Source organism: Chaetodon trifascialis, chromosome 9 (assembly GCF_039877785.1).
Source record: "Chaetodon trifascialis isolate fChaTrf1 chromosome 9, fChaTrf1.hap1, whole genome shotgun sequence".
Lineage (NCBI taxonomy): Eukaryota > Metazoa > Chordata > Actinopteri > Chaetodontiformes > Chaetodontidae > Chaetodon > Chaetodon trifascialis.
The window spans coordinates 20,182,063-20,203,158 of record NC_092064.1 but is presented as its reverse complement, the minus strand read 5'-3'; the positions used below and the strand labels follow the sequence as shown (position 1 = coordinate 20,203,158).

Here is a 21,096-nt window from a genome sequence, read left to right as displayed (position 1 = left end):
CCTCAGTAATGAAGCAGAGAACCACTGGGGCTGACTCTGCCCCACCCGTCAGCCCCAAACAGGCCACGCTCGCTCACAACTAACAACAGTTTTATTGGCCTGTGTTGGTGTGTGAGTGCGTGCATGCGTGTGCGTATACTGTCTGTATTGTCCCCCAGCAGCAGCAGCAGTCCAGTGTGGGTGGATTCAGGAGACAGCCAGACAATTCGCTGTACTCTACCCATAATCCTTAGGGATCAACACTGAATCAAACCCACTTCCTATTTTTTCATTTAACCCGTGTGTGTGCATGGGGTGGGGGCGTGTGTGTGTGTGTGTGTGTGTGTGTGTGTGTGTGTGTGTGTGTGTGTGTGTGTGTGTGTGTGTGTGTGTGTGTGTGTGTGCGTGCGTGCGTGCGTGCGTGCGCGCGCAAATGCTCTTTGATGTTATCATGCAAATGCATTATTCCCCAACTGTCTTCATCTGCGATTCTTCTCCCGCTCTCTCTCTCGAACAGATGAATGTGACTCATGTTCATCAGTATCAGTTGCCGTTCTCTTCCCTCTTGTCTTTCTCCTCTCATCTTTCTTGTATACCCTTATGTCCTTGGCCGGCTATTTTATTTCTTATCAGATATCCCCGTCTTCCCATTAGATCTCTGACTATTTGGCATGATTCATCCTCTGAGTCAGTCTGCAGGTGGAGGTTTGATGCTTCAAAGAGAGAAAGAAACAGTAGAGAACTTTAAAAAAAAGGCTTTTGCTCTGCATAAGGTCAGGGTTAAAGCATTGTGTATTTCTCCGAGGCTTATGATATTTCCATTGTTTCAGTTTAGTATAGTTATATTTCCAGTTTTTTGACAGGTATAGTGCATTTTTTTATCCCAGCCCTGCAGCAAGATGTATGTGTGCATTGGCTTGTGCTGCTGAGATATATGCAGAAAGCACTGAGGTGCCAGCCTGCTGCTTTTGTAATTGTTTACAGTGCTATGATGCTAAAACAATCAGTTTTACCTCCACTTCTTTTGCATCTCAAATATGAGGATTTTCTCTATCTATTTTTAATCCTTTTAAAGTGATACATCTTTTGGATTTGGACTGTTTATCAGACAACAGAAGCAATTTGAAGATAACACCGTTGCACTCATGGAAATTGTGGTATTTTTCACTGTTTTCTGACATTTCATAGACAATTAAGCAACCAACCAAAAAAATAATCAAATGGTTAATCAAACAAGAAAAATAATCTCTAATGTGCATTCCATGTAATCATTACGCCGGAAAGCTGTGACCCCCTGTTCTGGTGCATATGAATTATGAGTTTATTTCCACTTCAGTATGGTAATGGTTTTCAATCCCTTGCCATGCCTACCATTTCTCTGTGTAACCAGTTGATGGTTTGTGTGTTAGTGTGAAGTCATGTTCCCCTGCAATGTGATTCTGCAGCCATATGCGGACATAATTTTCTGTCTGGGCGGCTATGACAAATATATGAGTCACGGGTCGATAGCGTCTCGCTAAGATGAGATCATTACACACCGTGGAGAGCTCAGATTGAAAATGTAAGTCACTGATACAAGGCACAAGCAATCTCTGCCTGTGCGAGCGAGAGAGTGACTGACTTTGTGCGTGCATGTGTGTTTGTGTGCCAGACTAATGGTCCATTGTGCTCTGTCAGGGTTTATTTAGCTGGCCGGGGCTGTGGGGCTGCTGGCTTTGGAGTCCAGACGGGGCACTATTTTTACCTTGGCAGGAAGGGAGCGCGCTACCTCCTCTGTTACATAAACACACACTTATACATTCGTTTCACCCTAAATATGTAGGCTAATCTACGTTTTAAGTTAATCTCTTTCACAGACAGACATAAAATTGTAAGCCACTCCAGATAAAGGGGATAGGAAACATTCAGAAAGGAGTGCTGGGTCTAACAGAGGGAGAATAAATATAGACAGTGACAGATAGTGTCCAGGAGAGGCTCCAGACCCACCAGGAGGCATCTAAACACACACACATGGATACACTCAACACAAGTACATTGCCATAAACACACACACACTGTGGCTATCCCATGGCTGAGGTGTCTCTTTCCAAACTGGTTGCGAACAGCTGCTGTCCTCACGTCAGGGCGTGAAAACAGAAAAAAAAAAAAGACGCCAGTGTGAGTTTCTCCCTCTCTTTTGCTCTCTCTGGCTGCGAGAGGCCGTCCTGACCAGAGGGTGGAAGGCAGGGAGGGTCTAAAGGGGCCTTACCTCTGACCATTGTGCTTGCACCGTCCTGTGGGAGAGGCAGAACCACAGTGGAAACCAACAGGAGAGAGCGGAGTCGTCAGAAAGTGCAGGGAAGTGAGAGGGAAACGGTGTCACAACATGTAAGAGGAAGACAAGGAGAAGCCACCAGTAGAGGAGTAGATTTTCTTTTTCTTATGTCAAACCATGGCAGGCGGGAGTTGGCTGGGAATATGATGCGTACTGAGTGGACTCAGGAGTCGGTCTGGACTAACCTACTGAGCAGAGAGGAAAAGACAGGAAGACAAGGAGGGAGGGGAGGATGAGGGAGGCGCTGGATAATATGGATGGATGTGGTGGAGTGGATGATGTCATCAGGCAGACATCCAACCTCTACCTCAGTGATGACTACAAAGAGGTAAAGGATCATGTCATGTTTGTGTGTGTCTTATTCCACTCCGTTTTATTCATTAATTTAGAGAAACTAATGCATGCTGAGGGCGAGTGGAAAAATCAGGGTGTTCAATAGAGGCGATACATGAAGCTTACGTTTACTGTTTACTGTTCTCTCACACACACACACACACACACACACACACACACACACACACACACACACACACACACACACACACACACTTTTGCTATGTATTGCTAAAGGAATGGGTTGACATTTAAGTTATTCATAGTTTTTTAATGAACGAAATATCATCATTGAGCTTTAAAGGAGCTGGTTGGCAGATTTTGTTTCCCTAGCTGACCTGCCGTTTCCCCTAATTGCCAGTCTTTATGCTATGCTAAGCTAACAGCCACCTGGCTCCCGCTGAAGGCAGCTATGAGACTGGTATCGATCGTCTCATCTAACTCTCAGCAATAGAGCATTTTTCTCAATTTTCCTTTAATAGGGTTTTGGGTTTTGTCTGGAGCTATATGTTACAGCCAAAAGACCGAGGGTGACGTAATGCTTGAAGTTTGGGTATTAAAGTGCTTAAATTATTTGGGGCAAAGCTATGACGTAATGGTGTGAGTAACCAGGGTTTTATCCTTAAATCTGTTTCATTCTCTGGCAGAAAAAACAGATTCCTCCTCTGAATCTTTTCCCACAAATCCATAGCGTGGCCTTCTCGCAGAGAGAAAGCTTAAATGTCACTTGGAGACCTATTGTCCTGTCCAAACCCGCTTCATGCTCCCCATCTCCCCTCCCTCCCTTTGTCATTCTCCCCCCCTTGTCTTTTTTTCCCTTTTATCACACTATAACCCTCCCCCACGTCTTTTACCACCACACACACACTTACCCACAGCCCACTACCACTTGCTGAGTTGTTCACTTCCAATCTGAGTGACAGTAGCAGCCTTGCACTGACCTGAGGCTGAACTGCATGAGGGGTCAGAGGTCAGGTGCCTTATCTGGGATGGAATGCTGCACCGCATAGACGGACAAGTCTCAGATAGCATGACAAAAGAAAGCAGTCTTATACACACATACATTTTCAGACTTAAAGGGTATATACTTTAAGAACTAATGGGGAAATACGGTTATTTGCTTGCTTATTGACATTTGCTGTGTCATAACACATATCACTCTCATGTGTGTACAGTAAATCTGAAGTTAGCTTAGCTTCAGGAAGCAGAAGGGAAACGAGCAGCCTTCCTTCCTGGAGTCTTGATGTCACTGTGAGGTTGCCAGGACGCTTGCTGAAGTAAACCCCAGCCACAAAACGGACATAATAACATGTTAATTAGAAAGCTTTAGAGGCACTAGTAGGCAGATTTGTCACCACTGGGCAGTCAGGCTAGCAGTTTCCAGTCTTTATGCTAAGCTAAGTTCACCTGCTGCTGACTGTAGCTACAGATTTTTGCCTACAAGAGCGGTATAAATGTTCTCGTCTTAGACTTGATAAGAAAACAAATGCATGTACAGTACTTCCCAAATTGTCTACTTAATTTAAATGGAATATACATTGATTTTAGACTAATATTTTCAGAGTCACGTCTAAGAATATGCAGTTATAGTCAAATCTAGGCTCGCAGGAATATCTGTGCGAACTGCGAAGCTAAAGAGCGCAGTCAAAAGACACACACACACACACACACACACAGAAGACACAGTGACCTTGTATCTGTTTGTAGAGCTGTGAGCTCAGCAGCAGCTCGCTGTCAGGCCTGGAATAAATATCAGAGTGAAGCTGTCCTGATTCCTCCAAACACACATGTCATGCTTTTCACTGTTTCTCACAAGACTTGCTTTTCTGTGCGTGTGTGTGTGTGCGTGTGTGTATGTGAACAGTGGGTTCTTGTCTCCAACCAGGCAGCGAGGTGTCGGCTGGTGAATAGCCTCCTTTGAGCACAAAATAAAGTGAGGAATGGAGAGAAGGAGAAGAGAGGAGAAAGAACTAGTAATAAAAGAAGAGGTGACATGTCATTTAGCTTTTTGGGTTTTTTTAGGGAGGCTCAAAGGGAGACAGAAATGTGTAGGCATGCAGACACACACACTAAGTTATACACATCTCAGATCTCAACGACTTAACAATTTCTGACCACAAGAGCCAGCAATTTGGGGGAGGGAGAAAGAGGAGGCGCTTTGTTAGCACAGATAATTAAATTCATCTCCCTCCTGTAATATAGATTTTTAGGGAAAATTTGCCGGCTCAAAACAAGCACCATGTCGTCCATAGCCAGAGCTAAATCACCCTCTAGGTCTGCGGATGAATGGTTATAGTGCAGAGTGGAAGAGAAAATGTCTTTGTCAATGAGGGCTTTTCAGCAGAGGAAACTGCTTGGTGAATTTGAGGAAAAACACAAATTAGCCCAATTGTGTTCCTCCCAATCTAATTTGGATGGCGACGACTCTGGCGCTCAAAGCCAGGAAATGAGGGAGGTGGTTAGGACTGTCACTCATTCTCTTCTCTCCAGCTCTCTGTTCCCTTTCCCACATGCATCTTAAAATGCTAATGTAATGGATCCAGCAATTTTCCATGTCATCATGTGGAAACAGGCAGATAAGTTCGGATAATTTGCCATTTCAGGACTGTATAAGCAGCTCTAGAGGGAGGAATAACCAGGAAGACACACAAAAGGTTACAATAATGTACTTGTGACCACTTGAGTGAGGGAGCCAATCAAAAGAGCTGAAAGTTTGTGTGTTTCCGGCTTTTGAAATGCAACTTCAGCATTTCATTCACCCAAAACTACATTTGAAAAGTCACACCTGGAAGAGGAGCCATAAGCAAACATGGAAACTGTGAACATGACAGGATTTGATTGCTTCCTGCATTAAAGAGGCTTTGAAAATTCATCTGCTTTACTTTCGATGAAGGAAGTGCGTTTTGAGATGCGACAGCGTGTAAGATTGAAAAAGACAAGATGAAAGGTGAAAGAATTGCATGGAAAAGAGAGGAGAGGCAGGAGCAAGTATTTACTGCCCATTTCACACCCCCACCTCTCAGTGGCGTCTTCCACACCTTTGTAAATGTTTTATGGGGCTCCCATGATGACTGTGTTAGCAGACACAGCCCACACACACACACACACACACACACGCATACACACACCCAAGCACACAACAAAAACATGCTGTTTAACAGGTGACATTTCGACAGGAAGTTGTGTTGACAGGCAGGTGTGGGATGCACAGATGATGTCCTGCATGCTAATCCAACTGCAGACGAGTGCTAACGTTTGACAAGTGGTGCTGTGGGAGTTTTTCACCATGTGACTGTCATTTGTTGTTTTCTATGATTGTTAACTGCATATCTTTGGGTTTTGGATGTCGGTTGGACAAAATGAGACATTTAAAGATGTCACATTGAGAAGATACAATTGGAATAATCAGAATTGAAATAATGGTTGTAGTCCTTGTGTGATCAGTTACCAATCTCATCAATGATGGAAGCAACACATTTCACCCTGACTTTCTCACAGCTGACATTATGTGAAGGGGTGCAACAAGTAAAATGAGTAAGGTTCATATTTAGCTCTGTGTTAAAACATCTCATGTCATCAGTAGCCTTGAGCAAAAGTGTCTCCTTGTGTGTCCACGTTTGCGTAAATCACAAATATGAGCCAAAGATAGTTGCTTTTACTTTGTCCTTGAGGGCTGATGAGCTTAGCAGTGGCGAGGTATGAAACGCTTTCGCTTTGAATCACTGCAGCAGCGTACGCTCTGTGTTCTGCTTCCTGTATCTCTCAACTCTCAGCTCCAATCGCTGGACATAAAATGTTGGACATCACCTGCTGCTGATATCAGCTGAAAAACGGATTGAAATTTTTGATTTGAGCGAGTGAAACTAATGACCTGCTTAGACAGTTGATCAGTTAGTTACCATCACTGGCCCTGTGATCACCCATCTTTAAGTTAAGTTACCAGAGTTTCTTCCAGTGTGGGAAGCTTCTTGTTTTTAGTTTGACAACCTACACCAGAGAGCGTGTGTGGTCTTGCATTTTCACGAGGTTTATGCTGATGCTGATCCTGTTTGATTACTCAGTATTCTGATGCAAAACGTCCCCCGAGCCTCCCTGAATGTGTCACACTTCCGTTCCACCTGGGCCTCAGCGTAACCCCCATTACTGTATCGTCTCAGCGCCTCACCTCTCGCAGGGGAGCCGACAGTTCACAGTGCTCAGTGAACCTGCTGCCTCTGGTTTTCGTCTTTGCTTGGAGCAGCTGTTCTGTGGAGTAACTTGACTGACAGTCTGTCGGCTGTGTTGTGTTCAGGCTTGTACGACATTTGAGTGATGTGCACGTACATAAATATGTGCCTGCACTGTACCACACAGGCTGCCATTGCGCCTTTGAAGCAATGAACTGAAACTCTCAAGTGTGTTCATCTTGACTCCCCAGGCTATCTTTCAAACACACACATACACACACACACAAAGGAACAGTGCCAAGTCCACCCCTCTACGTGCCAGTGTGTGTGCTGGCAGTGCCAAGTGCGTCTTGCGGGCTCTTGTGTGGAGTGGGATTATGCTAATTTGTCCTTGGTGGAGGCACTCTCACCAACGCCTGCACACAATTGTCAGGAGAGACAGACAGAGAGCGAGGGAGGGATGGAGGGAGGGAAGGAGGGAGCGAAGGAGTTGAGAAAACGAGTGGGAGAGAGGTGAAGCTGTGATAAGCAATTTGGAGAGGGAGGAACAGAATGAGCAGCAGAGAGATGGCTTGGTGGAAGAAAAGGAGAGGCCTGAGGCTGATGGAGGGAAGCGGAGATGGAAGGAGATGAGTGGAATTGGGGATAATGAGGAAGAGAGAGCAAGACAAACGACTGCCGAGGCTGAATCAGGTGGGCAAAGACAGCACGGGAATGTGAAGAATGCAAAGAGATGAGAAAGGTGGAAGATGTGTAGAGGAGAAAGTGGAAAGGCGCAATAATGGGAAACAGACGAATCCAAGGAGGAAGGCACTCCAGGCCGACACCACTGGCACCTCTTTCCTGCTCACCACCTTCCCATCTCGATTCTACTCTTAGTTTTTCGCTTTTATTCTACAGTGAAAGTAGAATTACAGACCAGAAATATGTTGGAAGGGAGAAGGAAATGAGGTCCCTGTTGTGTTTAAATGGATTAGACCATCAGAAAGCCCAAACACACACATCAAACACAAAATGTGGAAAGTTCCCAGCCTTGGGGTCAGGGCCTTCCAACGTGTCACAAGATAATGCCAGAGCTTTCCTCTTCTTCTTCAGGCCCTCTGATTTCTGTTTGAGGGAGGGGCGGGAGCACTGCAGCGTTTAGGCTGATTCTGTGTCTGATGGACAGAAAACCTTCTGCAGCCTCTTAAAGACCATAGAAAGTGCTTCCTAAGTCGTAGCGCCATGACAAAAATCTGGGCTCTCATTCTTGTGTAGCATGTGCGAAAGGGGCTACAGAGAATTGAGCTCTTCTCATTTGATCAGAAACAGTCTGACTCTCTCATTAGCTGTTTGCACCTCAGTTGGTTGTGTTTACCTCGGATCAGCACAGACGAGACATCCTATGGGGGCTGGTGTGTGTGAGCGTGTGTGAAGTGCTGCCAAAGCTGAAGCTTCGCTGAGTTCGGAATTCAGGATTGGGAAGAGGCCAAGTGACGGCGCCTGTGGAGTCGTGTAATGTCGGGATTCTTGCAGATTTAAGCGTGTATGAAGCATCTATTACTGTTCTTCTTCTGGAGTTTACCATACATAAACTTAATCCTGTGCATGTCGTGTATCAGAGGATCCACCTTGTGTATGTGTGGGTTTTGGAGTGCTCGCTGGTTGTTCTTTGAGACAACAGCACCACCTGCTTGTGAATGCTGGTAATGTCAGCTTCTAACGTAACCCTGCTTAGATATTTTTACCCATTTTTTTCCGTACTTCAGCTGACTCCACACTTTGTATCAGAGCTTGCTTGGATGACACTGAACCGCTTTCTGCAAATTAAGAGGAAGCTGCTCCTATTAATACACTTGCACTCGTGTTCTGGACTGTCAGGAAGTGCCAGCGTTTCTATTTGTGCATACAGCAAGCTCTTGTGGGGGAAATTGTATAAAGGTGAACAGCATGCCAGGAACTATATATAATACCTAGATTCGAGGTGCCATGACAACAAGAGTCTTTGAAGAAGACGCCTGCCTGACCTTATTGTGAAACTGCAAAATAAGTGAGCAAAAATGCCATGAAAAGGTAACCTTATCTTGTTTATCTCCTGTTGCAGGCCCAAAAGAATGAGAGGGAGTCTATCAGGCAGAAGTTGGCCCTGGGCAGTTTCTTTGACGATGGGCCAGGCATCTACACCAGCTGCAGCAAGAGCGGCAAACCCAGCCTGTCCTCACGGTAAGACCCCTATCTTGTTACTTCATTCTCAAGATTGTCTTCTAGTTTAATAGCATGTTTTGCTGACTCATAATTCTACTGAAGAAGGATGCACTGAAAGGGCGGCAGTTTAATGTCAAAAGAAGATGAGCTCTGACTGTAAATCAGGAGGGTAGAAATCTGAAAGTGTAGATTTACTGTCATGGTCACCAATAAAGAAAGAACAAAGAGGGAGGAAGAGAATGACAGGAAGCAGAGAGGATTAGTGCAGCGTAAATGAGCCTCACACAGACAGCCCTTGTGGCTATCACTTCCCAAAAGACACTTACGAGTGCACAAACACACACGCGCACACACTATTACCACCTCCTACACTGTACCTTACTGGAACTAGATGTTCTGTAAACACTTGTTCTTTGTGTTCCTGTGATTTGAATCACATGGATTTCTCAATATTGCTGCAACACATTAATGACTGGTGGTGATGTTTAATGCCTAATTGATGAATACGGGGAAAACAGTGAAATGACAGGACCGCGTGAAAATACAATACATTTGTCTGGGGTGACAGATTCATAGACAGCCAGTTTCAGATATTACAGTTTTTAGACTCTGGATTGTTATTGATATTTGACTTTTGAAGAATTCGGTAATGATGCATCAACCAATTTCCTCTTTAACTCAACTCCAAACCACAAAATGTATCAAAAAGGCAACATTTTTATTTGATTTCTGTCCATTCCAAATGTTTCAATCTGCAGCTTCAATTGTAAAAAAGCCAAAATATGCACGAGGGAGACGTTTTACATTTCAAAGATAAACTGCTCTCTTATTACAAACTATGTATATGGTGATACCCTTTGTAAATGAGTTCAAACGAATCTTTGGGATTTCTGCACTGCAGCTTGTTACTTATCAGCTGACACATTTGCAAACAGTAATGCTAATGTGTATGCAATACGCTTATATTGGCAGATATATCAGTCAGGCTCCACGCTGTAGAGGTGTCACACTGTATCAGAAATGTTAGTAAATGCTTCCACAATCTATTACCGCAAATTCAAGTTATAAGGAGGTTTTTGATGATCCCTCTCCAGAAAAAAAACAAAAAAAACAATCCATCACTATTTTAATCAGGACCGACTGGATCTATGCTGCGTAACCAATCAGCTCTGTTTGTAATTACTGCATTGAATGAGCAGATTATTGATCCACAGTGGGCTGGATCTGCACCTACTGTAGTGGTATTCTGCTCCACAAACCACTCCCACCAGCCGCAGGCAGATTGGGTCAGACCTACTGGAGGCATCCTGGATCGATCCATATAGGAGACAAGAGGGGAAATGATTAAAAACACAAGCCCTCCTTAATCCACAGTTGGCAGTTTGCTCTGTTGAAGAAGGCAGCTAGAGCCTGTTTGGATTTTCTTTCTATTTTTCTCAATTGTTTGCAGTTTTTCTCCCTTAAACGCACGGCGCAGTGCACACGGTGCAGTGTGCATACTCAAAGCACTCTAAATCCTTTATTGAAGCGAAGCACTTTGTTGAACCTGTCATGGGTCATTTGTATTAACAGCGGTGCTGTTGACATTGCGGCCTGTTTTGGCCCTGGTCTGAGTCAGTACCGCAGGAAGTGCCAGCATTGAGCTGACTTGACTGTTATCTACATTTCTGCTAATATTAACGTCTCCCTCTCTGTCTCTGTCCCTCCCTGCAGGCTGCAGAGTGGGATGAACCTACAGATCTGTTTTGTCAACGACAGTGGCAGCGACAAGGACAGTGATGCAGATGACAGCAAGACGGAGACCAGTCTGGACACACCCCTGTCCCCCATGGTACGCACTGATGACCGCCTGTGCACTTTGAAGCTCAGTTATTACAGTATTTCTCCGGGATTCAAGGATGAGAAAAAGGACCTTGAAATCACTACGCAGTGTGATGTACAGAACTAAAGAAAGCATCAAAGTGTAAAGATCTGATTGTTTAAAAGTGCGATTGAGATAGAACAAGAGTGAAAGCAGCGAGGGGGAGGTATTCATTAAGAACCAGAGAGATAGCTGGCAGTTTAGTTGCTCTATGAATGTCTCTGCTCACGTTTTCTGCCCCGTTAACCAATTCATAGACAGCAAACGAGAGGTGAATTGGAATAAGCTCGTGCTGGCCATGGATGACTGGCTGCATTAACCTCCTGTCAGCCTGAGACACATTTAACAGAAAGAGTAAAATGAGAATTATCATCTCCTTACACATTCATCCTCTCTCGCCTCACATCCTATCTGATGTGCGGTGACGGTCCTGTCAGCGTGTAAAACCTACATACCAAAATGCCAAGAATGCATAAACATTAATCCTCTGACCTGGCCTTTCTTATCGTCCCCTCTTTCCTTCCTTCATTATAACCCTTCTCTTACCTTTACTGTACACTCTTTTCTCCCTCATTTCTTATGCTGCTCACTTTCTCTCTCATATTTTATTCCACCTTGCCACACTTGTCTTCCCCCCCTCATCCTCCTCCCACCACGTCCTACCTGCAGTCCAAGCAGAGTTCGTCCTACTCGGACAGGGACACCACAGAGGATGACTCGGAGTCTCTGGAGGACATGGACTTCCTGAGTCGACAGAAGAAGCTGCAGGCAGAAGCAAAGCTGGCCCTGGCTATGGCCAAACCCATGGCCAAGATGCAGGTGGAGGTGGAGAAACAGAACCGCAAGAAGTCACCAGTGGCCGATCTGGTCAGTATCAGAATTACACAGCAATGCTTTACACTAATATGGATAACTTTTTCCCAAAAAAGGGGGAAAGCCGGACTAATTTTCTGTTTGACATTACAAAATGAATGGAAAAAGAATAGTTTGGACCAAGAGTTCAGTAGTTTTATACAGATTAGCGTACATCAGAGCAGAGTCACTCCAAAGAAGGACGAGGAATATTTGCTGTTTCAAGCTTTTGCTTTTACTTTAATATGAACAATAGATCACATGACTGCTTGTACAGTATGTCAAAGGGGTTTATTGTAGTGATGAGTTATGACCGGATTCAGCCGTTCCCCTCAGCTCTACGCGCTTTATCACATCTTTCAGCTCATTGTTTAGGTTTTCCAGCCCGCAGCTTTACTGTTTCAGTTCACTCTCATCGCTTTCATCAGTGTTGTCATCGGCAACTCAAGCAGCCATTTTCAGCCCAAAATGCTATTAAAAACCTGCTGTAAGCTACCTGCCCAGCACCAAGCAGTGGACAGACACAGTTAGTGACAAGCTGGTGAAGAAAGAACAATTAGCAGCTAAACAGGCGGATATTTTGTTGAGGAGCTAGTGTGATTATTGAACTTGCAGTCGCTTAGAGGCTAGAAACATGACTCCAAATGAAGGCTAATGTTGCTCCATGTCTGCTAACAAGTTCGCCATATCGATTAAAGGGTGGTAATATGTTCTCATTGTGTTTACAGCTTGTTTCCTCTGGTCCCAAATGGCCAAAAGAATCAATTATTTCAGGGTTAAAACCAACATTATGAAGCATATATCAGGTGTGCTCAGCTGCATCAATTACAACACAGGCCTACACAATTTGTAAGATGTCAATACACGTAAATCAACACCCACTGCTCTCGGTTTCATGTAAACAACTCCGTTTCCTTAGAAGCTCACAACACCTCTACCTGCACCTGATGGTAGTTTCAAAGCAAAACCAAAAGCTTAAAACTTCAGGACTGCCTCAGTTTTTGTGGTAACTCTCCATTTATTGATACACTTGTGTTGATCGTTTAAGAGGAAGGTTTTGAAATAGCCTCTGTGACCACTTTCTATCAGTGATGTGGCGGTACATCACATTGACATTTATATGACACTGAGATGTGATGGAAACACATCATAAAGTCATATTTTGCTCATCACCAAGATGAGTGAGAAGAATGCCAGGCAGCACGTATTCTGGTCAACATGTGTCATTGGGTGACGTTAAATATTTCTCCACGCTGCCCTTTGTACAAATGTCCATCATCTGATCCATTAGTAAAGTAAGTGAGAACATATGGGTGGGTTGTGTTTCAGTAACATATGAGTATTATTTGGAAGCTGACTGGGTCATACGCATGTTGTGATGATGTCACAGGAAGCTTTCCCCCAGCCCCCCCCAGTCTCCTCCCTTCCTCTGCCTCCATTTAGAGGAAGGAAGGTGATGACGACCCTGCTCATCATTATTTCATCTGTCTCTATCTGCCTCACTGCCTCCTCAGAAGCACACACACATGCACACTCACAGACTTACGTCCACACTATATTTCCACCCGGACTTGCAGGCAGAGCCGCTTTACTTATTCAGGGAAGAGAAGGGCAGCTCGGCCGGGTCCATCTATAATTCATACGCCGGAAAGCATTGACTTGAGTGTTTAGGGATGTAGCAGTGCTCAGCAGTCAGAAGACATCACTGTCACATCCACACTGAACACACAGTGAATATTAAGATGTATTAAGGTTACAGCCGCCTGCCATGTCCACAACACCAGAGATCTATTAAACTGCAGAAGCTACATGTGCTAAATGCTTCCCTAGAACAGTGATTCCTAATCAGGGGGTACTTCCGCAGTGGCCTGGGTTACATGGATGGATAATATCACACCAATTGTGATGTGGTAGACAGATATATCCTTCCAAAGAGGATTACATATTGGTGTGATGCTGTTCTTCGCCTTCTGTCAACCTCAGTCAACACCTTAAAGCCACATGTTGCGACAGGAATTGCATGAAAAAGTGAGAAGTCAAAATAATTAGCTAAGAGCAATCGATAAATGGTTTAAATAGACAGTCAAGAGGAGATAATTTGCAGTAATTATATAAAAGTCGTGGAAATGAGCTAAAATTAAAGGATAAATAGGTGAAACAGTTAGCTAAAAGTAATGGATCACAATAATGACAAATAAACAGGTGAAATAGGTAAAATAAATGAATAATAGTTGAAAATAAAAGTAAAGGATAAACAGATGAAAGCATTCAGCTTTTGGTGAAAACTGAGTTTCATTGTCTGAAAAAAAAAAAGAATTTTAACAATTCACTGTGTGTAGTATTTCTTAACATCTGCATTAAAACCTATTAGAATGAACACAGCAGGAACAGGAACAGGTGGTGTCAATGAAGGGGTTCTTGAGCCCCCCCTGAAAATGAGGTGAGGCGTTATGTTGGACCAGAGCGGCCTCAGATCAGTCACTCTGCTGCCAGTTAGTTCAATTCAGTTCTAATTAAGCTGGATTGTCTTACTCGCTCGTCAAGGGTAAAGGATGGGAATTCGGCCAGCGCAGTAATCCTGCATCCAAATGTCTGTCTGTGAACTGGAAGTGTGGGTTTTTCCTAAATCTGTACAGAGAAAGCAAGAAAGTTAGCGAAAGAGAAGAGGGGGGCCGAGAGAGATTTAAATTCCACTGTAAATTGTCAGTTCTCTCCCTCAGCCTCATTTAAATAGGAGTGTAGTTCCTCAGTCTTATGCTGAGTCATTTCAGGGGGCTTGTTTGCTGGTATTGAACTCTCAGACAGACAGTATTTTTAAATTAGATTTGTGATCAATCCACCACAGAAACTCACAACAAGGTCAGCACTCACGCACAATCCACAAACATTTCCCATCACATTTCTCTCTCCGTCACCCTTAAGTCACAGCCTCGTGTGCGATGAGCGGCCTGAAACTGAAACTGACACATGGCAGCCTCCAGTACAATTGCATCCGGGCCAATGTGAAAGTGAAAGAGGGGTGAGAAACTAGCGAGAAGAGCTGACCGCACGCCAACGCGCACAGACACTCAGAACGTAGCACATGCAAAGGGAGGGGAGAGCGCACGCATTTTCTCACCTACTGTTTGTCAGGGCTGGAGATGGAGCGAGGAGGAGGGAGGCTGAGTGTTGGAAGGAAAGAGAAAGAATGTAGACCGGTCGGATGGGAGTGTTGACAGAGGGAGAGCCCAGAAAACAAGAAGCAAATCATCTGCCTCGTGGCTGCTCTCTGTGGAGAATGCCGAGTGACTGCTGGTGGTAACAGGACTTATTAACACGTACACAAAGCCAGCAGAAGCTTTGCAGGGATGATGATTCAGTTCGAAGAGCACATTAGAGGCAGCACTGACAAATAAAAGCACTGCCGGAGCCATATTTCCTCAGGTCAACACAATAATTTGTACAAATACGACTCCAAAACTTCCAGGATGCAGCATAAAACAGAAGCTTTTCTTTTTCACTGACAGGGAAATAATGTGTAATTTCTAAGCCTTTGTTGTCACTCCACCTTTGTCTCTGCACAACGTATGCTTTCCCTGCTGTAGGCGAGAGGGATTTTGCGCTAAATGATAAAGAATTTTAAAAGTTCCCGTGAAAAGAGAAATCATATTGTTGATGGAGGTGTGAGGCAGTACCAGGTTGCTCCAGCCTGCTGTGAACATTGTCGGGTAAAGGCGCCCAGTGGGAGGAGTGTCGCTGCTGGCCCCTGCTGGAGAGTTAAGCCATCTCAAGGTCATTGAGTTCATCTGCGGTTTATTTGTAAAACTTTACCAACCTGTTTGTGACCAAGCAGCAGTGTCTAGTTGAAATCCCCCAACTTTACAGTCCAGGTACGCACTGTGACGAACTCCTCAAGGAATGTGTGATATGCCCTTTTCTTTCATTATCAGAAGAGGCTAAAAAGCAGCGTTGATCACAGAAAGAGCATCGAAAAGGCTGCAGATACTGTCAGTCAAGACTCTTTGGTTGTTTGACTCAAGTTGACCACTCTTTATTCTGCTAATAAGTCACGCCGTTTTGACAAGACTTCAGCAAATTTAGGCCTCAACTAGCAATTATACTCAATACTGAACAACCTGCTGATTATTCTGTTTCAGTGAAAAATGAGATGTTTGGTGTAAAACGTCAGAAAACAGTGAAAAATCCCGCTGGCCAGTTCGTAGAGGGAGCAAATCCAAAACACCTCACATTTGAGAATCTGGCATTAATGAATGTTTGGCAGTTTGTCCCGATGAACGATTTAGATGATGAATTGATGAGCAGAGTTGTTGTTGAATTGTCCATCAATGGGTGATGTTGTTTCAGAGCTCCACCGCTGCCATCATTTGTACATAATGAAGATGCAGTGAAAGACATTTCTAAATTCTATATCTTTCTTCTTTCTATTTTATATATATTCATACAAGACAGAATAATAGGATGATGACATGTTTGTTAAATATGGTCCTAGACCCCAGTCATGGTGAGACTCATGTGTACTGCGCCAGGCGGCAACATGCAAAATTTACTTTAACATTAGTGCTGTCAATCAATTCAAATATTTAATCACGATTAATCTCATGAATGTCATAGTTAACTCGCGATTAATTGCAAATTAATCGCACATTTTTATCTATTCTAAATGTCCCTTGAATTATCATTTTAATACTGTTATAAACATGGAAAGTGGATAGGCTTGCTTTGTGCAAATGTTTTTTACTGAAAACAACGTGTAGAGTTATATTTCACACTAACGTTCTCACTTTGAGCAGTCATTCACATTTGAAGCAAAATCTCACACAATTGAACACTGTCAATAAACAGATGACAAAAAAATAAATACTTGGTTACAAAAAAAAGCCCCCTCAACAACCCTTTCTAAGGGATCAAAACAGGGTGATACAAGATAAAATTACGAAGTGCACATCATTGTAAGCTAGGACTCAGCCTGTAGTGCAGTTAAACCATGGCTTAAACTTTCCTTTCTTAAGTTTCCTCTGAACATACAAGCAGTCAGACTATAATGCTCTTCTATTTATTCACCAGAGGCTTATCAACCCAGCCTCTTATTTCTCTCCAGAAAGAATGACCATTACTTGCCCATGGCTGCAGTAAGCTTGTTCTTAGTTGCAGTATCCATATCCCTCTGTCGAAAGCCATCCAGTGTCGCCTAGTTTTGACAAGGAGGCGGCGGAGAATTCGCATTCGCCGTGTTTTTGGCCATCAAGTGGTATTTCAGACTGGATGTGCTGCGGTGATAATTTAGTTCACACCGACAATACACACAAATAACTTTGGTCTTGTCAGTCGACCCATCTGGCAACTTTTTGAAACTAAACTTTCCATTCAGAATCTTGTTCGCATCCATTTCCGCATTTCGCACTTGACATCCACACAAACCTGTAGCCTACTCTTTTACAGCTAGCAAGCAGGCAAGACCAAACACATGCGTGGGGCGTGCCTATTGTTTTGTTTCCAGTTTACAACCGGATCCTGTAGTTTTTGTAACGTTACTAGCTGTGGCCACAGCTTATGAAAAAACTCCAAGTTTACTAGGTCACAGAGTGTTAATCGCACGATAAAAAAAATGACGCCGTTAAAATTGATTTGCATTAACGATATTTTTGACAGCACTAGTTAATATAAATAAAACATTCAGTACGCGTGTAGTAGTTTTGGATGTTTTTGGTCAAAGTTTTTTATACTGATCAGAATGTAAAATGATGGTGTTCTGGAAATGACATGGTTTTGTGTCTCTGTATGTTTTTTTAGCTTCCACACATGCCTCATATCAGCGAGTGTCTAATGAAAAGAAGCCTGAAGCCCACCGACCTGAGAGATATGACTCTGGGACAGCTCCAGGTTATAGTCAATGACCTGCACTCCCAGATTGAAAGTGAGTTGACCGCACGCACACACACACACACTCACAGAGTCATCGACCTCTACTTTCAATTGCAGAAATGAGCAAGAAAGCAAATGGGGGAAAAAACATGCACATACATACTGACTCCCACACTTTACAGTGGATGTGAAAGTACTTTTATAAATATTACTTCAAAGAACTGTACCAGTTAACAGCCTCCCCAGAGCATTTACTGTTACCACACTGTATAGATCATTGATCCTGGTACTCGGGGATGAATAATCTCTCGTCGTACATAGAACGGCTCCAGAAATCCCCATGAGTCCAAAATCATGAGCCAGTTTTTACTCACAGCACAGACTTTCCCCTCAAAATGTGTTTTGTCAGTGCTGCATATTGTCTGGCAAAGCTGGAGGAACAATAGCTTAAACATGCGATGTGAAAACAACCACAACCACTGAAGTGTGGTCTGACTGTTTGTGCTCATTATGTTTTCGATGGATTTGTGAGGTCAGTTTATGAACCAATAGTGGGACATTTTAGCCAGTCAAATGTGTCTGGTATTTCACGTACAACCCTGATCTCGAAAACATCGCGACGCTGGGTAAAACGCAAATAAAACCAGAATGCACTCATTTACAAATTAACTGTTTACTGGCAACAGTTTTGCAAAATGTTCCTGAGCTCATGTACTAAAATCCTTTATACAATCACGTGTTCATCCTCGCTCCAGCCTTGCTTGTGAACGAGTGATCAGATAATAGCACCTGTTACCAATGAACCTGTTTACCGGGGTAGTTTCCCAATTTTCCCAGTCTTTAGTTGCTCCTGTCCCAAAGATGTTGCTGGAATCAAACTCAGAATAATTGCTGAAGAGGTCAAACATTAAATATATTGTCTCTGTACTGTTTTCAATTGAGTGTATGTCCAAAAGGATTAGCAAATGATCACATTCTGTTTTATTTATGTTTTTCCACAGTGTAGATTTCACAACAGAACATGTGTTCTGGTCAGCTGTGGTCACTGTAGTGTTTAAAGTAATTCAAAATTGTAAATATGATCTGGAAAATTTCCTTATTCCTCATATTATCTACCACTCCAGGTCTGAATGAGGAGCTTGTACAGTTGCTGCTGATTCGGGATGAACTACACATGGAGCAAGATGCCATGCTGGTTGACATAGAGGACCTCACCAGGTGATGAAGCACTTAATGATGAGCTTATTCACTGCATTCACCATCTTTTTTCTTTTTTCTTGTGTGGTGTATTAGAGAGAAAAAAACATTAATTTAAAGAAAAAAGCAGGAAAGAGTTTATATTTTTTGATATTGTCTCATGGAAAAAGACCAAAACCAACAACATCTCCACTGATTAGTGTTTTCTGACAGATATTTAAAAATAAGTACAAATATGTGGCTGATTATAATCTTTCTTTATCCCACACCTTTTTCTTTCTTATCAAAACCTACATAACCCAAAATGCAACTTGACCACCAACAGTCTGGTCAGAGAAATTTGGGTGTTATAGTAGCGGCTCATGGATCTTCAAGCAGCTAATTAGTGGCAGAGATGAGGAGTGGTCTGAAGAGGTCTTCTTACGAACTTGACATTTATTTTCAGTTTCAAACTGGTCTTGAAGTGACATCACTTGGGACAATTTATCAGACTGGGTGCAGCTCCCTCTGGATCCACAAAAGGCTTTGTACAGTATTTCTCATGATGCAGCAGTAGTCTGTTCCTCAAGACCTGTGAGCAGACTTTAATGTGTAAAATCGGTGGAGTTCCCCTTTAACAAACATCACCCAAACTGGAGTAAATAGTGCATTTGTTAGCAGTTGTTTTCAGATTTGGTGCAGTAGTGTGCTTTCAGGGTGATAGAACAGTCATGGGTGGACATTTGCAGGGGCCCCTGAGCCAGTGTCTCTGCATGAAGTCGCTGTGAATTTTGTTTTTGTTTTTTTTTCGTCACGTCGTCAAAGTCATGGTCATTCATGTTAAGAAAAGAGCCCTAAAGTCCTTGTGAAAAACTGAAGGAACAGCCAAAACATTCATTTAGACAAGGTCACAGGAAAGAAACCATCATGATGCTTTTTAAGTGAGTGTTTATCCCCCTTTACCCCCCCACTGAAACTGAGCGGACCCACCTGTTGGTGAGAAACAGGTGCACTTGTTTCTAGTTATTGTGCTGTTGGCTTGGAGTGTTCCTGTCCTGTAAATCCTGTTGATATGCAAGTGAATGCATGTCTTAGTTAATATGCCCGATTAATTCTGAGTTCAGTTATTGTGGTGTTGGCTGTCCTGGAGAGGAGGGAGGGGGCAGACAATGTATTTGGGATTAACTCAACATACATGATTATATAGGAACATGTCACCCAATACAACAGTGTGGCTCACTCATGTTTCGTTTTCTAGTTTTTGGACCACAGTGGAGGTCTCTGGCAGAAAGGAATAAGCTACACTAAACTGCAGCTTCATATTCAGTTCTTGTCAGTGGGATCAATTCATTGTTGGTTTTGGTATTTTCTTGTTGACAATAAGAAAAACATAAAATTTCATCAGACTTTAAGTGACTCTATGTTCCGTCTCTCTTCCTCAGGCATGCTGAGAGCCAGCAGAAACATTTGGCTGAGAGGACCCTATCCAAATAAGATGCCCGTCCCTACTCCACCCTTCTCCCTCCTGCCAAGCTAAGCTCCCGCTCCAAACCAGACTTTTCCCCTCTGGCCGCTCCACCTCTGCCCCGCGTCGATCCAAATCCCGCCCGCTCTGTCCCAAGTATTCCGCTCCTCGCTGCTTCCCCCGTCTCCCCACGTCTACCCTCCTGTCCGACCCACTGACTCCAGTGGTAGCAGCAGCACAGAAGAAGGCCACCCCTCTTTCGTTTGCTTCTGTGGTTTTCTCCTAGCGCTGAGGATGGAGGAGCACTTCCTGCTTCCTGGGAGAAGAGGAAACTGATTGTGTGTTGTCATGGATTCTGTCCCCAGCTTCCTGTGCAGTGATCGGCCTTGCTTTGCGATTGTTTCTTTTTAACTTTCTACATTCGCCACTAAATTATAACTGTCAAATGCAAAAATTGTGGGAAAAAAAAATAAAATAATAGTGAAAAATTTAGTAGAAAGTCAGTCAAGAGAAAAAAGAAACAACGTTGTATAAAAAAAAAAAACAGATGGAAACTAACTTCTTCAGACCATTTTAAGTTGGACGGTAATTTTAAAGTATTTCAAAGTCGACCTGTTTTTATTCTGCACAAATGGTAGTTTTCAACTGAGAAATGTTTATTTGAAGGTGCTAAAAGAGTGTAAAGGAAACATGCCTGCCTTGTAGTGGAGTCGTAGCTTTTGGTAATACGTTCACTCTAATTGCTCTTCAACATTTTGTGAATGTTGATTTTCTGACACGAGTCATTTTAAATGAATAAGTGTGTTAATATCGTTTTCATCCTATTGTAATCAGAAACTTTATTTGAGGGAAGAAATGTTTATGTACAGATATGTAAAATAAAGAATAAACTTTGTTTCATATA

At 43.2% G+C, this 21,096-nt stretch overlaps 1 protein-coding gene across 6 annotated transcripts in view; it reads left to right on the top strand.

Moving 5' to 3' along the window:
- The window catches only part of schip1 (schwannomin interacting protein 1), a 211,371-nt gene extending 190,275 nt beyond the window's left edge, over positions 1-21,096 (top strand). For 5 of the 6 annotated variants that reach the window (XM_070971065.1, XM_070971066.1, XM_070971068.1 and 2 more), the window contains 6 exons: positions 8,876-8,994; positions 10,690-10,807; positions 11,507-11,704; positions 17,480-17,603; positions 18,676-18,769; positions 20,170-21,096. In XM_070971065.1, coding sequence (XP_070827166.1) covers positions 8,876-8,994; positions 10,690-10,807; positions 11,507-11,704; positions 17,480-17,603; positions 18,676-18,769; positions 20,170-20,221 — 705 coding nt within the window. In that variant the 3' untranslated portion in view covers positions 20,222-21,096. Of the gene's footprint in view, positions 1-2,510; positions 2,622-8,875; positions 8,995-10,689; positions 10,808-11,506; positions 11,705-17,479; positions 17,604-18,675; positions 18,770-20,169 lie in introns of those variants that run through there. The other variant, XM_070971070.1, reaches the window with a different exon arrangement.